The sequence below is a fragment of the Empidonax traillii genome, unplaced genomic scaffold (assembly GCF_003031625.1).
Source record: "Empidonax traillii isolate 1590-97213 ecotype Southwest subspecies unplaced genomic scaffold, ASM303162v1 scaffold503:size689781, whole genome shotgun sequence".
Classification (NCBI taxonomy): domain Eukaryota; kingdom Metazoa; phylum Chordata; class Aves; order Passeriformes; family Tyrannidae; genus Empidonax; species Empidonax traillii.
The window spans coordinates 116,485-138,042 of record NW_020955696.1 but is presented as its reverse complement, the minus strand read 5'-3'; the positions used below and the strand labels follow the sequence as shown (position 1 = coordinate 138,042).

The 21,558-nt window shown below is 41.7% G+C and overlaps 1 protein-coding gene across 6 annotated transcripts in view; it reads left to right on the top strand.

Annotated features, from left to right (window-relative positions):
* KIAA1211L (KIAA1211 like) overlaps positions 1–21,000 on the top strand; it is a 65,056-nt gene extending 44,056 nt beyond the window's left edge. For 4 of the 6 annotated variants that reach the window (XM_027896603.1, XM_027896605.1, XM_027896604.1 and 1 more), the window contains exons 6-12: positions 176–340; positions 960–1,028; positions 4,198–4,425; positions 6,634–8,224; positions 17,905–18,104; positions 19,801–19,936; positions 20,527–21,000. In XM_027896603.1, coding sequence (XP_027752404.1) covers positions 176–340; positions 960–1,028; positions 4,198–4,425; positions 6,634–8,224; positions 17,905–18,104; positions 19,801–19,936; positions 20,527–20,672 — 2,535 coding nt within the window. In that variant the 3' untranslated portion in view covers positions 20,673–21,000. The remainder of the gene's footprint in view (positions 1–175; positions 341–959; positions 1,029–4,197; positions 4,426–6,633; positions 8,225–17,904; positions 18,105–19,800; positions 19,937–20,526) is intronic. The other 2 variants (XM_027896606.1, XM_027896607.1) reach the window with 2 other exon arrangements.
* Positions 21,001–21,558: the final 558 nt, after the last annotated feature.

Sequence of the window (21,558 nt, the reverse complement as noted above, 5' to 3'; positions counted from 1 at the left end):
ATAATTGGATAGATTGTTTGGCTCCCTAAGAGAACATCTGAAGTCAGATGTCCTGTGCTCTGGATCATTCAGTTGTGAAGTTAAAATAATGGTAACTCATTGACCCGAGCTAAAAGATGTTCTGGGAAAACCTCCATCACTATCATATGCTAATGTATTTTATGCCACACTAAAGATGAGACTCCTGCCTACCATGAAATTGGGACCTCCACCTCCGTTTGGATCTCATGCAAAGCGAACAGAGGATGCTGGGACCAGTTCTGAAGATGATGGATTACCCAGAAGCCCTCCAGAAATGTCTTTGCTCCATGAAAGCCTAAACTCAGGCACAAGAACAAGAGTGAGTGGTTCCAGTGTTGACAAAATCAGTGTGCAATGACCTGTTTTACCTATGTGTGGAAGGCATAATAAGTTATTTGGTTTGCTGTATGTATCCCTATTTTATCACTGAACAATTCAGAAATACCTTACTCAAAATGCTCTCTCTGTGTAAACAACTACTTAGAATCTCTGTTCCTGTTAAAATATAAATATCACACCAGAAAATGCAGAACTAGGAAGAAGAGGATGTGTTTGTGAGCATGCATGGGAATGCTGTGGTTTTTATAGGACTACAGAGAGCTGCCAGGCATAACAAAAAGGCTGAAAAATCTGTATTCCCCCTTGAGTGTGTTGATAAGAGAGTTCTCTAATATTTTTCTAGGTTGTCATTGCAAAGAGAAACAAAATAATTTGAAGCTGTTTTTTTTTTTAAATTATAGTTTTGTTACACATTATTTCATTCTTTATCTACATGTCTTACACTTTATGTTTGCAGTGTCCTTGCTAATCTTAAAGACTGTAGAGAAAAACAGCTTACATTGTCAGTACCCTTGTGCACTTTGTGTAGATGGTTTCTGCGATTATATCCACCTTGTTTGTCATCTTTTACTGAATCTCTTCCTCATTCCATCCCACAGTTCTTTGACTCTCACAAGCACCTTAGCTCTTTGAGTTTAGCTGGAACAGGCAGTGAAGAAGAAGAACAGGTAACTTCTGCCAATGTATTAAGGGACAAGCAATTACCCATAATAGTTTTTTTAAGGAAATTTAAGACATAAATATTGTTTTGTTGCCTGTCTATTGCAAAAACCAGCTTTGTACGTATGTAATTGCATATCTGTGTGTTTACTGTGCTTTTTTTAAATGCCTGTCCATCTAACATAAAAGCTGTGATTATTTATCAACATAATTCTGATGCCACATAATATCTTGCTGATAATAATTGAGATGTCTAGAATAGCTCATATCCTTTAGCAGACTTTACAGATACGATTTAATAGCTGAGCCACAGACACTGAAACAGTATCCCCTTTTTTTACAGATGGGAAATTGCAGTAAAGGCTGCATGAGTTACATGCATAGGGTAAGGGAGAAAGCTTATTGAAGAGATGTGAACAAACTCTTGATCATATGAAATCTCCCCAGACCATGTTTTAAGTACAAAGTCACCTTGCACTGATACAGAAAGTGTTTGCCTGATGTCAGTGGCTGACATGACGGTTTAGGAGTCTGAGGCTCAGCCTTCAGCAGGATACTGGCTGTGAATTTTGCTGAAGTGATGTTTTCAGGGCTTGAGTATAGGGGAATAGATGACTTTCTTCAATCAGCAGCCAGCCGTTCTGGCTGATTAAAGGGCTGTTTTGAAAAGCTCTGAAAGAGTCCCTTTTAGCTGTCCACAGCTGGAGACATGGTGGAAACAACACAGGGGGTAGAGGGAAGAGCGTTTTCTAGAAATAGGAGGAGGGGTGAAGGGGAATTGCAGAAGAGAAATAGAGAAGCTAGTCCTGAGCTGACCATTTCTTGGTAATTATGCAAAATGCATTTCAAGGCCAGCTGCAGCAGGGCTCAGTAAAGATTTCTGGCCATACATTTTAGATTTCACACGAATCTGTTTAAAAAACCTGCTAATATGCAGTGAAATTTTAATATTTTTCAAAGCAAAACAACCAAGCACATGAAGAAGGTATTTCTTGAAAACTTGTTTGGGCTCACTGTAATTTTGTCCATTCCAGATTCATGTTTGCTAAAGGAGGATTTATGTCTCTCTGTTGTTCCATTAACATGACTTTCTGACTCACTCGCTGACTCCTGAGGCATGGTAGTTGCTCACAGTTGCTTAGCTTTTTCCATATGCCCCATCATTTAGCTCAGAGCTCTCTTCATCCCAGTCCAGTTGCAGAGTCCAGCCAGAATGTGGCTCCATCTGAAGGCTTTCCTCCCAAACCACAGGAGCGGCATTTCGGAGAGATTAGTCCTCCTGAAAGTGAGAGGAGACCACTTTGCAGGGCCGAGGAATTTTGCACAATGCAGCCCTGAGGTTTTGGACAGCAGTGACACCTTGTTGTATCTTGGAAGCTTTCCTGAATCAAAGAAAGGAGAAAGGAATTTTGACTGTCCTGTTTAGGCTTTGAATTTGGGGTTTCCTCATGGCCTCCCACCTTGTGCCACCCACTGCGACCAGCTGAAGGACAACTGAGCCATGTGCACATGAGATTTGGAGAAAAGGGTCTGCCAGCTGTTTCCTTCTCCAGCAGGCTTTGCCAGAGCCACACTTTGTGGGACAGCAACTTCTGCAGCCAGCTCAGAGCTGGCGTTCACTCAGGCTGCTTTAATTTAAGTAAGAAACCAGATTTTGGATTTTCCAGCGTAATGGCCAACACTGAGCACTGCCAATGAGAAGACATGCAAAGTTCTCAAGGAAAAGCAGGAGCCAGAAGAAAGGCAGGCAAATAATTACATACCTTGAAAGAGAACATGTGCTGCATCTTTATCACGGAGCTGAAATGTCAATGTATTCACAGTTAGGTACTAATGTATAATGCAGCCGCGTATCGTTTGTTGTACATTAGTCATGTTTGAGTAGTAGACTGCAGATATTGTAGAGTGAAAATTAATGAGACCATCCATTATTCAGCATGGCTGAGCTACTTTTTTTCTTAAATAGAAAGTACGACCAGAAGCTGTGGATCCAGCCTCTGCTAAAATCAATGGGAGTTTTCCCCTGGACATTGAGGAAGCTGTAGCAGGCCCTCACTACACTAGAGAGTGTCTTTTGGCTGCAGTGCATAGTGCAGAATTCTACTTGCAGAAAATGCTTATGCTTTTTCTGTTAGTGTTTAGAAAACAAACACTAACCTGCTCTCCCCATCTCCAATCCAGCCCCCTTAGTAAAATACCACTTCTAGAGGAAGAAGAAGAAGAAGAAAAGAATAAGGATGCACAACAAAGCAGGAAAGCTCCTCGAATGAAATGAATTAGAATTTTAAACCTACTAAGGAAGTGCTATCACAGTTGTCAGAGGTCATATTAATGCTGTGACAGATAGCTTGGAAATAACATTTTGCCTATTTGCAAAACTGAAACTTAGAGAAAAGAGAAACCTTTTTTAGAGTAATTTTTCATAAATTTTTCAGTCTCATTTTTGCATCATCCCTGGGACCAGGGTAGTTTTTGATGGAACTCACAGGTAAGCTGGATTCCAGCTTCATGAAAGCACTACACCTCTTTCAGCACTCAGGAGCTGTTTTTGGATGGGTTATTTGCCTCAAGTAGGAATTATCCATCACTTCCTTACCCAGAATAGTCTACAAATGAAATTTTACATTTCAGGTAAACTGCCTAGTTATTTTGCAGATATTTATGTGTGAGGTAAAAACACAAGCTGACTTCAGTGTCAGTGCCACTAATGTTTGATTCTTTTGTCTTTAGGAGGTTGTTGTAGAGTTTGAAGGGACTTGATGACATACAGGAAGCTAAAGTTGCTCAGCACAGCACAACTGTGGGTAGGAGCCTAGACACAAATCCTGGAGGACAGACTCAGAAAAGAAAATGGCCCTTTAGGTTCTGTAACAGAGTATTCTTCATAAATCTGTCTTCTAAAACATGCTGGCCATGTATTTGTATGCTTTAGATCTTTCAGTTAAATTGTGACTTGCTCCTTCCCACTGGACAGTATATCGTGATATTCAAGCAGCTAAAAATGCAGATTTGCTAACAGTACATCTCATGCAACATTAGGAAATGCAGTGGGAAGTCAAAAAGAAAAAGAGGCAAAGTTAAAACACTAATAAACATAGCCATGTATTTGCAGAATTGTTATTTTCAGGTCTTTGTTTCTCTGCTTGATTCTCTGTTTGGGGACTTTTTTTTTTTCAGGTTACATTGCGTCCTTCTAGAGCTCATTCTACAGATGGTCAGCTGTTCACTAGGCATGGAAGTGCCGAAACTGGATCTCCGCAGACATCTGACAGTACCATCTCACCTACAGCCAATTTTGACACTCCACCTGAACTTTCCGCTTTCTTGGATAATTCTGCTGCTAAACATAAGCTTTTAATAAAACCCCGGAACCAGAGATCCAGTAAAATGAGAAGATTTTCTCAGGTACTTGTGAAAATAAACAGTGTCACCTTTGACACAAACCTAGAAAGTTCTTACTGGACTTTGTATTTCAAACTCAGATATGATAAAGTCAGATTGTGGCATGGATATTTCATTGGGTTTTCATAGCAATTATCTAATGAGGCTGCATATCTGGAGTAGACATTAGGAACAGAGTAACTGTTATGAAGTTACCCGTTAACTCTTGATGCAGCACTTTGTATAACAATTTCTTCTTAAATTCACCATGCAATACAATTTAATATCCTGTTTGTGATGCAGAAGCTAGTCTGCTTAAGTTCTTACTGTTTTTTAAATTGTTATAATCAACTTGTGTCCTTTTTCTTGTCTGTAAGGTCCTGTAAAATCTTGAGTCTTTGAGAGACTAACTCACGGAGGATCTGTTTTAACTTCACAAATATAATTGGGCTTCTGTTTTCATAAAGTACAAAAAGAGCGCGTTTTGACCTATGAATTGGAGCCAAATTCTGTACATAAAAGCTGTTCTAAATTCAGACATCTCCCTGCCCCAAAACTTGTGAATCCTTTAAGTGCACTATAGAGATTTAAAGTAAGTTTTCACAGGAAAAAAAACAAAGCAACCAACCAAACAAAAAAAAACCCTCCAAACAAAACAAACCCACAATGGAAAGCAAAGTGTATACTATTAAAAAATACATATAAATATAAATATTAAAACTGTATAGTATTAAAAAAACATCGTTTTTTAAAGCATGCTTTTAAACACCATTTATTTGATTCTTTGTCATATCTTATGACAGGCATAGCTTAGTTTTTCTTTTTTCCCTGTTCTCTTTTATCACTGAAGTTTGCAGCTCTTTTTACAGTATTTGTGCTTTACTGTTCTTGGGGCTTTTCCATGTTTTAAATACAGTAAAAACATTATTTAGCTTGCTTATTACCAGAAATATTATTCCCTCCGTCTCAAAATATGACTTAGTTGATATTCTGTATTTTCAAAAATCCGTGAGTGACCTTTCAGCTCAATAGAACACTGCTGTGAACAACACAGTGATAAGGCCTGTTATTTAGAAAAGCATGTAAAGCAATAATTCACTGATCAAACCTCATCTTCCATTCTAACATTGTTACTGAAATACAATTGCTTTGTCCAGACTGCCTATAAACTGCCAGATGACTGAGCCCTCCTGGTTTTCCATGGAGAGTGTTCACATGTTTTGATAATACAATTTTTAGTATTTTCTTGCCCACCTCTGCCTGTGCACTGTGCTTCTGGCTAACTGATGTCTTCTACTTTTATGTTCCTGTGTATATGGATTGTGAATGCAGGTGGCATTGCAACTCTGTTTTTGCAATTTCATTTACAAAACAAGAAGTTGGAAGACCCCTAAAATATCTTCTGAGCGCAGATTTTGTGTTCTTAGAATTAGGGCCTACATCCAAAGTATATATTTACCCAACAAACTACAGTGAACCAGTGAGCTAATACAGGCACCATATGAAAAGGCAGCTTAATACTGTGCTTTCAAATACTCCTGCACATTTAGCCAGTCCTCACCTGAAGTTTAATCACAAGACCTCACGGGTAACTACGTATGAATTTATAAACTTCTATCAAATAGTATAACTCTTGGAAGAAAAAGAAGACTTTTACACAAAGGAAGCAAGGTTGTAATGCCGTATGGCAGTGGGATTAGACACAAGACTGCCATATGGGGCAGATACTCAGCTGGCATGGATGGGTTTGTTAGGCTTTTGCACTTCCTTCTGTGTACTCTTCCCTCTTCAGAGTCATGCTTTAGGAAGAATGGGTTGTTTTATTTTTAATGCTAGTATGGAGTAGCAAAATACAAAGGGACAGATTTTTCTCTTTCAAGTGCTACTTTTTGCCTAAGAGCAACACAACACAGGCAGTATGCTCTGGGGAATCAATTGCCAAGGACAGTCCAATGGCCATTGTTTTGATGAACTTCCCATTTACAAAGGCATGAAAGCACTAATTGTGCAGAAGGAAGTGTCAGTCATTGCTTTTATATTGGTTAAATGCATTATTCCAGGATGTGCTTAAGTAAAAAAGCATCCAGTCTGTAGGTTAAGAAAACTGCAAGCTCATCATTGGAGGCAAGTATTGCCTTCCTCTCTAAGGTCTCGGTTGTAAATGGAATGATGATTAAGAAAAAAAGTGAAGCTGTACATGGTGACGGGGCTTTCTGAATTTCTTTCTTGCAGAGGACCCAGTCTGAATCTCTGACCGATTTGAGCTGTACTCCAGAAGAAGAAGAAGAAGAAGAGGATGATGCTGTATTCAAACCCAGCAATCAAGAACTGCCATGGAGCGCAGCTGCAATGCAGGATGTGGTTTCCTGGCTAAAGCCCAGAATGCCTGAGGACCTCCCCCCTGCTTTGAGACCAGTGATGACTCAGCCTGCTTCTGAGCCTGCTGCTGTACAGGAAGCCCTGCTTCCAGATAATAAGCCGCGGGACTGCCAACCAATGCTGGAAACAACATGTGAGGAGTCTGAGTCCTCATTGCTGATAGAAGACAAAGAGCCCGCAACTTCTTCCTACTCCAGGCCAGACACAGAAGTACAAAAGCAAGAAGATTCCTCAGAAACAGTGGTTCTGTTGTCTGGGGATGTGAGTGATGTGTCAAACAATATTTTAAATCAAGAAAATAAGGAGCATCCTACTGTGTTTCCAGTAAATAAAATACCATCCGAAGAAAATATTTCAATTAGTAAGAATAGTGTTGTTTGCTTGGGAAGGTCAGAAGAAAATATACAAAAGGATGATCAGGTACCTGTGGAAATGCCCTGTAGTGAAGATGCAAAGAAGGAGTTTACTCTATTGTCAGAGTCCAGCAAGGATTTTTTCATGGGTTCTTCACAGCCCACAGACTCATTCCATGTTTCACATCCTGCTTCCTCAGCGTGGATGGGATCGTCTACTTCCTGCTCTCTAGAAAAAATAAAAACTGCACAAGAGGCAGCTGCTTCTGGTAAGGAGAACAGTCAGTCACTGGTCCACAAGGAGGAACTATTGGGGAAGAAAGCTGAAAAAGCAGTCAATGAACTCAGTGCCTTCAGAAAGTTTTCTGTTTCCTCTGCACGGGAGAGACCAAGAACGAGAAGCCTACACTTCCCAGAAAGATCAGAGTTGGAAAGCCCATTAAATACCGGATTCTTCCTGTCCAAAGACAAGGTCTCCTCAAGAAATGAGAAGTGGAAAGAAGACTTGCAGAAGGGATCAGAGCTGGATGAGGAAAAAAGTAGCAACAAAAAGCAGACTTCGCTGGCAGGGTCTGACTCTGAGAGCACAGAATCTACAGAAATTTTGGCTGGTTATGTTTCTCCGGCTGTTGATGCAGTGCTGATGCCAAGCAGTTCTTCAGTGGTATCCCAGAATCAGCCAAGCTGTAAAGATAAAAGTCCTTTTCAAGTAAAACTTAGATCCACCTCACTGTCCTTGAAATACAGAGAAAACTCATCACCAGAATCAAAAGAGATTAAAAGATACAGTGCAGAATTTAATTTAGAAAATGAGGGATTGACTTCCTTTCTAAAAGGTGGTAAGGCAGAGATCAAAAAATCGGCCAATACAAATATTGGTGATTCTTTAAATGAAAAGATCAAACCCATATCAAAGTCCTCTGAACAACTTAGCAACAAACCTCCACTGCCTAAAAAGCCAGCATTGCAAAACATAACCACCCCAAACACAATTGCAAACAAGGAAAAGCTGGACAAAGCTGTGCATTCTCCCAAATCCAGAAGCGAAGACAAAGACTTGGAGAAACAGTCAAATCCTGGTAAAGTGCCTGGTAAGACTCCCAAAATTTTCTAAAATTACCTTCACTTGCAAAGAGTGACCTTATCCCTGAGAGAGTGAGAGGCAGCACTGTTGTGTCAGTCACGATACTAATGAGCACCAGCTGATGGCTCTGCCTTCAGTGATGTTACTCCATGATTCTCCCATGCTGAAAAGATTATCAGAAAGTCAGCAGGAGAGAAACAGCAGACAGCATAAGATATTTTTGCCTCTGATTTTTGCATTTCAGGGCATTGTTTAAAGGATGTTCAAATTGACACTCAAAAAATAAAGTGCATTAGCAAGTACTGGGAAACGGAAATGCCAGGCCACTAACTGTCCCCATTTAGAGCTGCTGCATGGCAGTTCGAAAGCCAGGAGCACATATTACGTGTAGTGCCCTGCGTGGGATGAGTGACTCAGACCTCTAGACCTTCTTTTCACCAGAGCATTGAGACAGAAATGCAGTGAGGCCCATCTTTGCCTGCTCTGATCAACACACCATTTATTTATTGCCTTCTGCGAGCTTTGCTTATTCATTTATCCACCTTTATCATTAGTCATTGCTTGTTTAAAACAAAAATTAATAACCCTGCAGCTTCCTGGAGTTTAAAGCCAGGAGAGACCATAAGCTCATGTCTACTGCAGATTTTTAAATTTCACCCTGTTATCTATATTATATCATTGGGTTAGAGCTTTAATAAAAATCAGTCCTCTGGAGACTGATATACTGTGGGCTACGGGCAGAGAACAGAAAAGACTGGAAGTGGCACTAATGTCTGAGGTCTTTGCAATGACAGTAAACAAATTTGATGAAGCATGCTCAAGCATTTCTAGCAGGAGACCTCTGCTCCTCATTTCAGAGAACAGCCAAGAGAGGAAAAAAAAAATCCTTAGGTCTTCTGACATATGGGAGAAAATTATTCCCTGCCCTGGACATGTCTGGTCATGGGTTTGATGTTAAGAATGTGAGGAGAAGATGCTGGACAAGCAAATGACAAAGTTTCTCTGTGCCATTGCAGAGCTCCCCTACTGTGGTTGCTCTTCTCTGTTTGGGGTCAGTCTCTGAGCTTTGGAGTGGGGAAGCACTGAGCAGCAGAAGACCTCAGGGCACAAGAGGCCACTTGTCCTGTAGGGTGACAGAAGTCTCTTCCTGGCCTCAGAGACAACCTGCTGCTGCCCTGAGTGGCATCTGATTCCAGCTGTTATCTGCCTCAGCATCACACATGTTTTTGCAAGACTGGCTGTGTTTACAGATTCCTGCTCTCCCAGCAGTCATAAAGGAGGGGATTTGTTGACATCCACAGCTATATGAGATCCCCACAGCCATTTAGCCAGAGCCTCCCCACATCCTGTAGGCAAGGCAGGAGATACATATATATGTGTGTGTGTGTAATACATATGTATATAATCCCAGTGCTCCCTTTAAAAGCATTTCCCCCTCTCTGCTGCCCTGACTAGTAGATTATTTGCAGTGATGCCCACATCTCTGATGGATTGAGATTTTGGGGAGGATCATACTGGAAACAAGTGAAGAGGAGACCTAGCACAGTAGGGTTGGTCTGGCAGGGGATTAAGGAAAGCAGTGGGAGCACCGGTGCTCCTGCACAGAATCCTTTATCACATCCCTCTGGCTGAGTCCCAGGTGCCTGCAGATGGAGTGGGGCAGGAGACAATGAGTGCTGGGAGAAGGGAGAAGGGGAAGAGATGAAGCTGGGGAGACATTTCTCCTGCAGGCTTCCTCTGCGGCTCCTCAGCCCTAGGGTGAAGGAGACTTCTGCTCCCAGGTTCAGGACTGCCCTCTGCAAAAAAGGATCTGTGGGCAAGAGTCGTGCCTCAGTCTCCCTGGTAGGGATGCATGCACCTGGAATTTGAAACAGGGTTAAGAAGCCCTGTTTTGAACATGTATTAAAAGTTACACCAAATCTATATGGCCTGTTGTTGTTTAACATGATGGTTCAGATTGGTCTGTGATGGTAACTAGTTTTCTTCCTTATTTACTCCTCCACTGATCTTATTGTCTCAACTTAAGCAGAGCTGCTACAGGTTTCCTCCTCTCTCCAGCTTTGAGTTTCTTGGTAATAGGTTCTGATATAAAGGCATGCCACGACTCAGAGTTTAATTCTAAATATAAAGCAGTTTGCTCCAAACTGACCTGAGGTTCTTCCTATCCCATGGCAGAACTTTCTCTTTAGACACTGACCAAGCACTACCTTCTACCCACCCAGCCCTCTCCTAGTCCTTGAGTTCATCAGCCCTTTCAAAGAGCTGTGGTCACCATCGGGAGACTCTTTATGCTGTCAAGGAGTTTCTTCCCGCATTGTGTTAGGAAATCCCTGTGCTGAACAAGAAGACAAGCTGTGAAATGGTGGTGTAAGGGGGTGCAGTTCCCTTCTCTTGTGTACTCATCTCAAAAAAGTTTTCTGTGTCCTGGGGTCAGCAGGACCAATTTGGTTCATTCAGTTCAAGTTTTAGCTTTTCAGCACTCCTGGTACCAAAGGCAACAGGAAGGCTGATGGAATGCTGGCTTACCACCCCAGGTGAAAGCAGCACTCCTGCTCCACGGAGTTTTCTGGGGAACTAGTTGGGGATTGTTTGGCCTCTTTTGGGCTGCAAGGTGGCTCTTTAATGGATGCGTGAATATTCTGTGATCACTCACCCCAGGAGGAGTAATTTTTAAGTTTCTGGAGCTAAAGGCACAAGTCCTTACAAGATTTAAAAGGTTCAACTGTGTTGTTTGTAGTTGACAGATTTTGCTATAAATCCTGTAAAGGGCAGAAAAAATTACCGTATGCTAACAGGTTATTACAAGACCAAAACCATAAGCACCTATGTGAATGTGTGTATTAGGATATATAAAAATCAGCCACTGAGGAGCTGTAGTGGGGAGACATGCTTTAAACAGAGAAAAGGAGCTCAGGGAAGGACGATGGATGTAACAGTGAAGGAAATTGGTGCGCATTGTCTGATAAATAGAGGCTCTGAAATTACAAGAAAAATGTTTCTATCTACATCAAAAAGACATTGCTTTAGTGCTGTCCTGGCTACAGCTAAAAAGGAAGCTGTTGTTTTCTTTTCCTTTCTTTTTTTTCCAAAAGAATTTGCTTTCTCAGTTGTGTCAGGCTGTTATGCAACATGGCTGTTTTCCAGCCGTGAAATACACTTTGATGCAAACAGTAGTTTCTTATGTAAAAAAGGACTCTCCTGGCATCTCTGGTATAGATCCAGTCAAAAGTCAAATACCTCACAGAGCAGCTTAGAGAAGAGGAAAGTGACAGAAATACTTTGCCAAATGTTTTAGAATAGTTTTTTCTGAAATTAAGGAATTGGGTGTGTATACTGAAACGAATGCATGTAGTGCTTTAATAAACAATGGGAAATATGTAGGCCAGGATATACTACATGCCATATGCATTTGTAAAGCCCTTCTAACTGGTGTTTTCTAAATGAGCAAAGATACAACAGTGTGGAATTAAATATGCATACATAAGCAGTGTTATAAAACAATGATACTTGCATACAGAGGGTGTTATCTCTCTGTGTAAAGTTGTTTGGATTAGTTTTGAGCATGTTTGCTTTTAAAACACTCAGGGAATCACAAGCTAGCTTTGCTTGCTTTTAGTGGTTTGACTTTCAAAAGGCCTCTCTGTTCTGCATCTGACCTTTCACCTTCACAGATATACAGCAAGACTTACCACTCTTTGCAGTACTTGCAGGTATAAGATGCTCTTTTCCAGGTATGAGATTTTAGCAGAGAGCCTCTGCTATATTATTTTTGTGTACAGAGGCTTTTAGATTTAAAGAAAATGGGTACATATCTGAGGCCATCTCTAAAAAAGACAATCTCAGGGTAATGTTTGAATATGTTTTTGCTGTGGTTATCCATATAAGCAACACACACATAGATACATTTGAATACAGAGTATATCTGTCTGGCAATAGACAGAAACTGTTATGTGTTTCTCTTTCACTTTCTCTGTGTGTGTATAAACTGATGCACAATAGCAAGTCAATCATAGATCTCCTTTTGTACATAAAGATTAATGTTTTATCTTCATCTTGTTGTTCACACAACCAGTCTGACACGTATTACATGATAATATCCAGCTATCAATGAGAAGTGCACACATTCATTTCCACAATATTTAGGCAAAAGAAATTTTGTAAGACCAGAACTTTAGTCTGAGGGGAAAAAAAAAAAAAGTTGTCCTACTAAGATACTGAGGGAAACAGATGCTTGCATTAAGTGGGGTTGCAGCAGGGGGATTTCCCCCTTTAGGGGACTACTGAGGCAGCCAGCCCTGCTGCTGTCAGGCCAGTGGAGGAGAGCTCAAGGGATTCTGATGTGCGGGAGGGAATTGAGAAGGTGGCTGTGGTTCACTTGGCTTCAGAGTCTATCCTTGGCTTCAGAGTCTATCCTTCATGGTTGGTCTGGAAGCTGTGGAAGTGGTGAAGAACGCAAACAGAACAGCTGGTTTTGTGACTGTTCATGTGTGCTTGGTGGCTGTGGGAAAGATGTGAAGGGAAGGCTTCAGAAGCCTCTGGGTGTGGTTTCCAGTGGCAGCAAAAGACCTCAGTAGTCTAGAATAATTGCTGGTTTTAATTCTTGGTGACATTATGCACAGAGTGGCTTGACAAGTTCTGACCTGGTATCTTTCCGTTGTTGGTAACTTAACCCAAGGGGAAAGAAGGGGCTTTTCTCTTTCAAAATAGCCTGAGGCCAAGCCAGCTCCAAGGAAACCAGGGAAAGATGCAATCACGAGGTTAAAACTGTGAGTGAATGAGAGAAAAATTGCTGCCAGCAATGTCCTTTATTAGCTTATGAAGTTATTAAGTAACAAGTTGAATAGCACATTGTTTAAAATAACATGTTGTAATAAGAACTGAAGAATATGATTCAGATTTTAGTTTTGCTCAGAAAGTCTCCCAAGTGCAACGCGGAAACAGGAGGCTTGGCCCTGCTTCACGGGAGGAGAAGTGAAACACTGTGGTCTGCTGAACTCGCACAGCTTCCGAGAGAGGATGCCACTGCTTGCATTTTGTACTGCATTATCTCTTCAAGAGTGGCATTGATCAGCTGGGTGCTTCCGTGCTTGTTGCTGAGCATGTGACATGCAGCAGGAACAGGAATCAAAATTGTCCTTCTGAGTACTTTTGGTTCCACTCCGGCTACGCACTTCCTTAAACACTGTGCTTTGCCACGTGGAGAACCACAAAAGCACATGGGCTATCCCATGACTGGATGAGATAAGACTAAAAGAGCTTGTTCAAGGTGATGAGATAGTTATAAATGGAGGAGGATGTGCAAGCAGCACTTCTCTTGAGAACAGTCATTTCCTGAGAAAGCTTTTTGTCCTTCGGTGTCTTTAAGGGTACCAAGACCTTCATAGGACAGTCTCAGGTCACCTTAAACTGCCAACTCATGCTATCAATTGCCATGCTATCTCCTGGATTACTTCACCACCTTTCATCCTTCTGGCTGGAACAATGGTGCATGTATACTGCCAAGGAACCTTATCTAGTTGGAGGTGGGAGGATATAAAGGACCTCTGGGCAATGGGGAAGATAATAAATAGTGAATATGCCTCTTCTACCACTTACAGTAATTCTGGCTGACAGATGAGGTAGCAAATCCTGCGTGGGTTGCATGTGATGGTTTTTTGCTAAAGATAAGGCATTTCCTCTGCTTTGCCTGCCTTTCTGGCTTTCTGCAGCAAAGAACCTCACAAGAACAAGGGCAGAACGTAATTGCTTAAAGATACAAGAAAGCCCTTCCCAGATGCAGTTTAGCTCTTGATTCTCTATGGGTGATACTATTCTGTCACGTCCTAAGTCAGGCCCATAACAGATACGTATAAAATCTTTTAGATTATGATAAAGAGCTTTTGTTCCCTACTGTCACGGGGGCATTCTGATACCATCTCTTATGGGATGATACTTGCCCCTAATTTGACTGCTTTCTAATTGGCATGACTAGGATGTCTGGCATCTTATCAGAGAGATTTGTCTAAAGAGTAAAGGTGCTTGATGGCTTCGTTAGGGTATCTGCCTTGTGAAAAACATTGTTATAATATCAGCCTCCAGACATATCACTGCAGGACTGAAAACCCCATTGTGCCAGGAAATGCACATTGAAATAACCTCAAGATGAATCCTAAATTCATGAGGATGACAGAGAAATGGAAGCACAGGTAGCAATAAGACCATTACACATAGTACAGTAAATAGAGCCTGACATAGCAATCATTTTGTTGGTATTGATTGTGTGGTGGAAGCAAAGGAGGAAGAATGTTGATGTTTACAGAAAGTTCCTGTGGTGTGACAGGGAAAATGGGACAAAACACAAAGGGCGATTTGGAGTCACAGCGACTAAGATGTACATCAGTAACAGCATCAAGGGAGAAACCAGGTTCCCAGTATCTTTGGAAAGTTGATGGGTGGATTGAAAAGGGCCTTCAGGGTAAAGACGTTGGAGTTTTTGAGGACCAAGACATTACAAATGGTGAAGGAAGGTAAAAAGATGGTCAAATAGGATGCATGTGGTGGTGTGTACAGCCAGAGAGCTCTTCCTCAGCTCCAAGGAACACTAGACATCCCCTTCAGTAGTGGCACTGATCTGCGTACCCTGTAGTGCTTTGGGAACTATGAAGCTTAGCACCTGGTTTTCCTGGTCCTGCCCAAATTGCTCACCACCTTAAAAGGTGCAGATGAGTTTAAGGGCAGGGCCTGCAAGCAAAGGAGGGAATGTGATGGCAGATGCATTAACAGACATCACATCAATTCAACTCTGTGGGTGTACTTATGAAGATCCTAATAAAGTTTGTCCTACGACACTCAGAGAAGATGGGCTAGCAGTCCTTGAGCTGCTAGTGCTTGTCTTGGAGAACTGTGGAAGTTAAGGGGCACCGACTGATGTGTACAAGAAACCATTTCAGGTGGAGTGGCATAGTCCTTCCACTTCAGCTGATGCCAACACCATTTCATCTCAAGTGTCAGTTTTGAGCAGTGTATTTGCAGAAGATCTGAACCAAATTAGGAAAATTCCTATAAAAGCAAGAGTGATCTAGAGGATATTAATAATCAGAAAATTAAAAAAAAATAGGGAAAACATTGTGTTAGTCTTTGAAAATATAACAGGCTGCCGCAAAGAGTCTGTGAGTAATCTGCTCGTGTCCATAGTGTGTAGGAGAAGTACTTAAGGATTTAAATTGCAACAAGGAAGATTTAACTTACTCAATATGCAAAAAAAAAAAAAAAACAGTAGAAAAAAAGAGCCATGCCACAGGATAGGTTGCCTAGGGAGACTGAGACCTGTCCTGTCTTTGGAGGGTTAGATAGATACATATTTGTGAGGAAACAGTTTATGTGAAATTGATCTTTCAACTGATCTTGCCTTGCAGTTGAAGGATAGACTGCATGACATCTTGAGAACCCTCCCAGCCTCATTCTCTATTATCTTGTAAAATGAGACAAAAATGAAGCTAGGAGAGACATTGAAAGGCAAAAAAAGCCACTGATGGGAAAAAGATTATGGGAGGAGCAGCTGTTGTCATGTAGAGTTAGGTGGGATGCAGAGAACTGGAGTAACATGCTGTGCGAAAGAGAGGGAAGGTCCCTCAGTGTTCAGAGGCCCTGCTTTGTTTGTGCTGTATTTGAATATCTGGACTTTCTGGCTGGTTTCTTTCACAGGTTTCACTGCAAGATTTCATGAGGTGAAAGCGAAAGGAAATGCAGGCATCAACTGGCGAAACATCTTGGGGATTTTTCTCTCTTTAGCTGACATAGGCTTAACAAAGTTTGCTTGTTCAAATAACTGGTCTGTCTCTGGTGAGATATAACAATGACTTGAGAAAATACCTGAGCAAACTAAGTTTGTGGGCTTTCATTATGTGCCTGAATTTGCAGACCCCAGCTCTTGGGAAAGCATCATCTCTTTCATCTCCCATGGCTTCATGATGCATTTCAAATATGCCTTCAGAGACATTTGCCTGCTTTCTTAAGTGGGGCCACGTTGGTCCAAACTAGAACATTACCCTCCAGAAATTTGCCTGACAGCTCCACGGCATCCTGTGGCTGGGAGGCCCAGCTCTATGCCAGCAGAGAAGCTGAGCCTCAAGGGGCTCTGGGGCACTAATCCTTTATGAGTGGGTCTGCCTCTTCCTGTGTCCCTGAACAGGATGCTGACTACATAACAAGCTTTTCCAAGGGGTGGGACCATGTGTGATTTGAGGATGAGAAGCTCTGAAATAGCCTTCTGTAAATGTGGGGCATCAGTGAGCAGAAATGGTTGGGAAAGGTTAAATCAATTTTTCTGTATCTAAGGTTGTTAGTACTGTTCTTGTTCCTCTTTTAAACTACACAGAAGCTCCACATTAGTTGGAAAATTCAATTTTGGGTGTGGTGTGAGCTAATAAGAAAGTGGAGAACCTAGGGGATGGAGCGAACAGAGCTACTGAGACTCTTCTCTCAATCCAGTTCTGTTCAGTGAATAGACAGGATTTCCCTTCACAGAATATTTGAAAAGAGGGTATTTCACTTCCCCATACCCCTGGATACTGCATATTCCTGGGTAGCAGTTGTGAGGACAGCAAGGTACCACTTTAGGACCTCTACTCTAGAAAGTGCTTTTCTTTCTTGTCTCACCGAAGTCTCAGTTCTGGTAGAGTATGATGAAAGTTACTGGCACCAGTGAAAAGCGGGTCAGTGTCAGCAGGGATAAGTCAAAATAAACCTCACAACCAAAGACAAGAAAATCCCATCGTGATTTTAGTGGTATTTCTGTGTAATCAGATGCCACAGACTGCTGCTGTGCACAGTCACCCACGGCTTCCGCAGACACCAGGGTACTCCTAAAGGGGTGGAAGGAAGGCAGGAATCATACTAAGACATCAGCTGCTGCTGCATAGGCATTAGAATCACAGAATATGCTGAGTTGGAAGGGACCCACAAGGATCATGGAGTCTAACCCTTAGCTCTGCACAGGACCATCCCCAAGAGTCACACCATGTGCCAAAGAGTATCATCCAAACACTTGGTACTGTGACCACTTCCCTGGGGAGCCTGTTCCTGTGCCCAAGCACCCTCTAGGTGAAGAACCTTTTCCTAAAATCCAACCTAAACCTCCCCTGACACAATTTCAGGCCATTCCCTTGGGTCCTGTTGCTGGTCACCACAGAGAAGAGATCAGTGCCTGTCCCTCTTCTGTGCCTCAGAGAAAGTTGTAGACTGCGATGAGGTCTCCCCTCAGTCTCTTCTTCTCCAGAAGAGCAGGAGCTGAGGGCAGCCACAGTGCGGAAGAAGTTGCCTTTGCAACAGCACAGTCCACCTGTGTCCAGCTTTAAATCAGCATCTGCTAGTCTCAAAGAGGTCATGGAAGAGGGAGGAGAAGGGGAGACCTTGGGAAATTGGGTAGATCAATGAAGTTTGAATCATGTTTCAGCATCTCCCTCACATGAGGGCAGTGACACTGCGATTCCAGCTGAACAAAGATGCAAAGAACTTTTCACTAGTAGAGTGATAAGTTAAACAAGCAAGCACAGGAAAATTGGTCTCTGGAGACCAAACTAGACAGAATTCCTGTTTATCTAGGCTGTTTTCATGTCCTCGGACCAATCAGCATATTGAGCAAGTGTGAGCTGAAGCTGATTACAACTCTTTTTCCTATAACCATGTACATAAATAATTTGTCAACAGAGAAAAGTGTACCTCCCCCTGTGCCTACTGGAGACTCTGGAAGAGATCCTGACGCTCCATCAGTGCCAGCCTGGATTTCCATCGCAAGGCAAAAGCAGAAGGGCATGCAGCAGGAGAAGGAACTTGACAGAGAAAAGCTTGTGGCTCCGGATATTAAGTCAGATACAGAGAAAAAGAATAAAGAAGAGGAACAGACAGAGGTACTTACAGTAAAAATTTCTGATGCTTTTATATCACCTTCCTGTAGTATTCTTTGGATCTACTGCTATATTAGCAATCATGCCGTAATGATTACGGATACTTAATGAGTATAACCATAAGTAACAAAGACAGTGCTCTCAGAAATGTGTTACAGATTCAGAGTTCTCTGATTGTTCAGATATGAAATTGTGTATTTCCAAGAAATCCTGGAACTGTGTGAAGTGTGTAAAATTTCTTGGCATACCTACCAGATCTGACACATATTGGATGCTAAAATACCCCAAATGAGGTGCCAAACTGTAGTTTCTGATCTTTCTCAAAGCAGAGGGAATATGTTCTCTTTAACTATCCTTCTAAGCACAGCATTTCATTGAACCTCCTCCTCTATCTCCTGACTGATTTAACACTGAATGAACAGCTCGGTCCCAGAAGCTCCTAGGTAACAATTTTTAGAGCCTTGAGAGTTGAAATAGGATAAAAATAACTTCTGTATTTGTAGAGAGTGCCAAGATGTAAATTCTGGTTCCCTGTATGTGGATAATTCAGAAGCTCATGTGGTGCCATGGAATATGGGCTGACACTGCCTTTTCAAAGATCCCATCCAAAGGAGGGTGATACCTATAGCAAGTGATCTTCCCAGATGACAAAGCTGTGCCAGCAGAAGTGTTTGGCATGAATCCAGAACGCTAATAAGGCTTGCCTAGTACTGGACTCTCACAGAGCAGAGCATGCAACTGCTGCCTGTTTTGCACCCTGCACAAGAAGAACCCTGCACTGATACAGGAACGTGCGTGTCCTATACCAGTATAGCATTCCCAGTGCAAATGGCCTACTTTCTTGCTTCATGGGGAACTATTAGAAACCCAGACAGATGTCTTATATCCCAGAATAAGAGAAGATTTCTAGATGATGAAAAATAGCAGAGGTTAGAATAACAAGAAATAATGCCTAATAAGATGTCTAGGCAAGCTTATGCACTGCAATAATGCCTAACATCGTTGTAGCACTTAGATACCAAGGGCTTAAATGAACCCAAAATACAGTTTCTATGTCAGAACTAGAAACTCCAGATTTTATCTGGCCATGATTTCTAAAATTCGTGCCATGCATTTTATTTCCCTATAGCAGCTAACAGAGAAACATGCCAAGATGCTCCTGACTGCAGCATATGAGGCTTGGTGCCACTGTGCTACTCCCACTTTCTCTTTCTCCCACATGGCACCAAGCACTATCATTTCAGGATAGTTTTTGACACTGGCAAGAAAATCTATGGGAGGATGTGTTTGATTTCTTTTTTATGAAAAATCCATTTACCATCATCTGTCCAAAAATACAGTGCCCTTATCCACAAAATCTGGGAGGTGGAAGGGAAACATGAGAGAACGAGAGTGTTTCCAAATCCTGTATATGCTAGTAGAGACGTCCAAAGGACTTGGAATACATTTTGCATTGAAGTCTATAATTACTTACTCATTGATACCGTTATGAATAAGAGATACAGATGGATAGTTTTAATTTGTAGAGCTGAGTATCATGGACGTTAACATGAAACTACTGGAACGTTCTGAACAGGTATCAGCCCAAGGGAGAGGATTGGGACCGATGTGTGTTGAACTGTGGCCAGCACCACATCCACTCTCTTAGCTTGTGTTCTTCTGCCTGCATTACTTGGATTTTATCCCTCTCTGTGCCTAGGGGTCAGCAAAGCCACAACGGAGCAAAACATCCCACTTGGCAACTAAAATCACTTCTGAGGAGCAGAGGAAAGACACAAAGTCTGAAGCGAAGGAGCCTCAGCTGAGAACCAATTCACTGTCACATTATGTCCCTGGTAGGAAACAAAATGCTTAAAATGTAGGCTGTTATCTCACAACCTTGTCAGAAAAGTGTGCTTGAGTGCGCTGCAAAAGAAGTAGGAGCTAGATCCTAATCTCCTCCTCAGCCCCACATCAGCCAGGGCAGAAAGCTGTGATAACAAACTGTCTGACCATCATTCCTCCTACAATAACTTTGTAAATCTCTTTGGTAAATTAAAATTTGAAAGAAGGGCAGAAGTTTTGAAGGTATAAAATTCCTGTGAGTTGGAGCCTGGGTAAAGAAGGAATTCGCAGGTGAATGCTTTTGCTAATGAAAAGACTCTCTGTTCTTTGGCCTGGGTGTTAACACAGGGCCCAACAAGGGATCCAGGTCATCATGTTGTGTTTTGGTAAATTTAGGGATCAAAAGATAATAGTGATGAGGAAAACACTGTATTATTTAGAGCACGAAATGGTAGTTTCCTCAATAGCTTATTGCAGAAGAAGCTTCCATGTGAAATGAGAAGATATTCTACCATAGGGCAAGGCATGTATTTAATAAAAGAGCTTGGGTGTTTAGCTGCACAGCAAGCAACTGTAAAATGCCCATGTGTTTTATTCACAGTAGCTCCATCACCTGCACTGGTGGATAAGGAGGAAATAGGCCACTTGAAGAAAGCCAGTAATGCTGCTCCAGATGAGCCATCATGGATGGAACTGGCCAAAAAGAAATCTCAAGCTTGGAGTGATATGCCACAGATTATAAAATAGAATGATGCAAACAAATAGCATCTTTCATAATTAAGTCAACTACTTAACTGAACTTCTACATACCAACTAATCACAGTGAAGAATCTCTTGATACAGAAGAAGGGTTTTATTATACAGCTGTGGAGAAAGTGTGCAATAGGTGCAGTCAAAAAGTTTACCTTCAACTTTCTAGCAATCAGGATTGCAATGGCAATGGATTCCTTCAGTTATGCTAAGGACATACTTATACTTCAGAAAATAAAACTTTTGCCTTACGTATTTCCTGCGTTTTCTGCTTTTAATTATGTTTGTATCAAAACAGGATCTTTGTTAAATGTTGCTGAACTTCTATTGTTGCTGGAAAATTCCATTTCTTACGGTTTTCTCTGTTTACATTTATAAATTGTGCACTAACAGCCTGATTCTGTGGGTGCGTTTCACTGGAATCCCCTGACACACTTCCTACCAAATCTGTTAGGCCCATGGAGGTATTCACAAATAGCTGCTAGTGGGTGCTCCACTAGAACGTGTTGCCTGAGCGGTGTGTTTGCCTGGCTGAGCCAGTAGTGCAGTTTCTGGGGTCAGGTTACATTTCAGGAGGCACATTTATGCATGACCACGAATCAAAATTCCTCGTCTCCTTCCCTGAGCAACCTTGGTTGCACGACGTTTGCAAGCAAGCATGCAGTAAGGAAACTGAACTGCAGATGGAAGCTCAGCAATGGATTCACAGTTGCTTTCCTGCATGAATTTATCTGGTTGTAACTGGCTTTCCTTTTGGTGAAAGCTTTGTGCTCGGTTAGGAGGATGGTATTAGTAGCAATGGACAATATGAATTTAATTAAGAACTGAAAATCCCTGAACTGAAGACCAAACTGAAATGCTGGGAAAGACTGAATTTCATCAT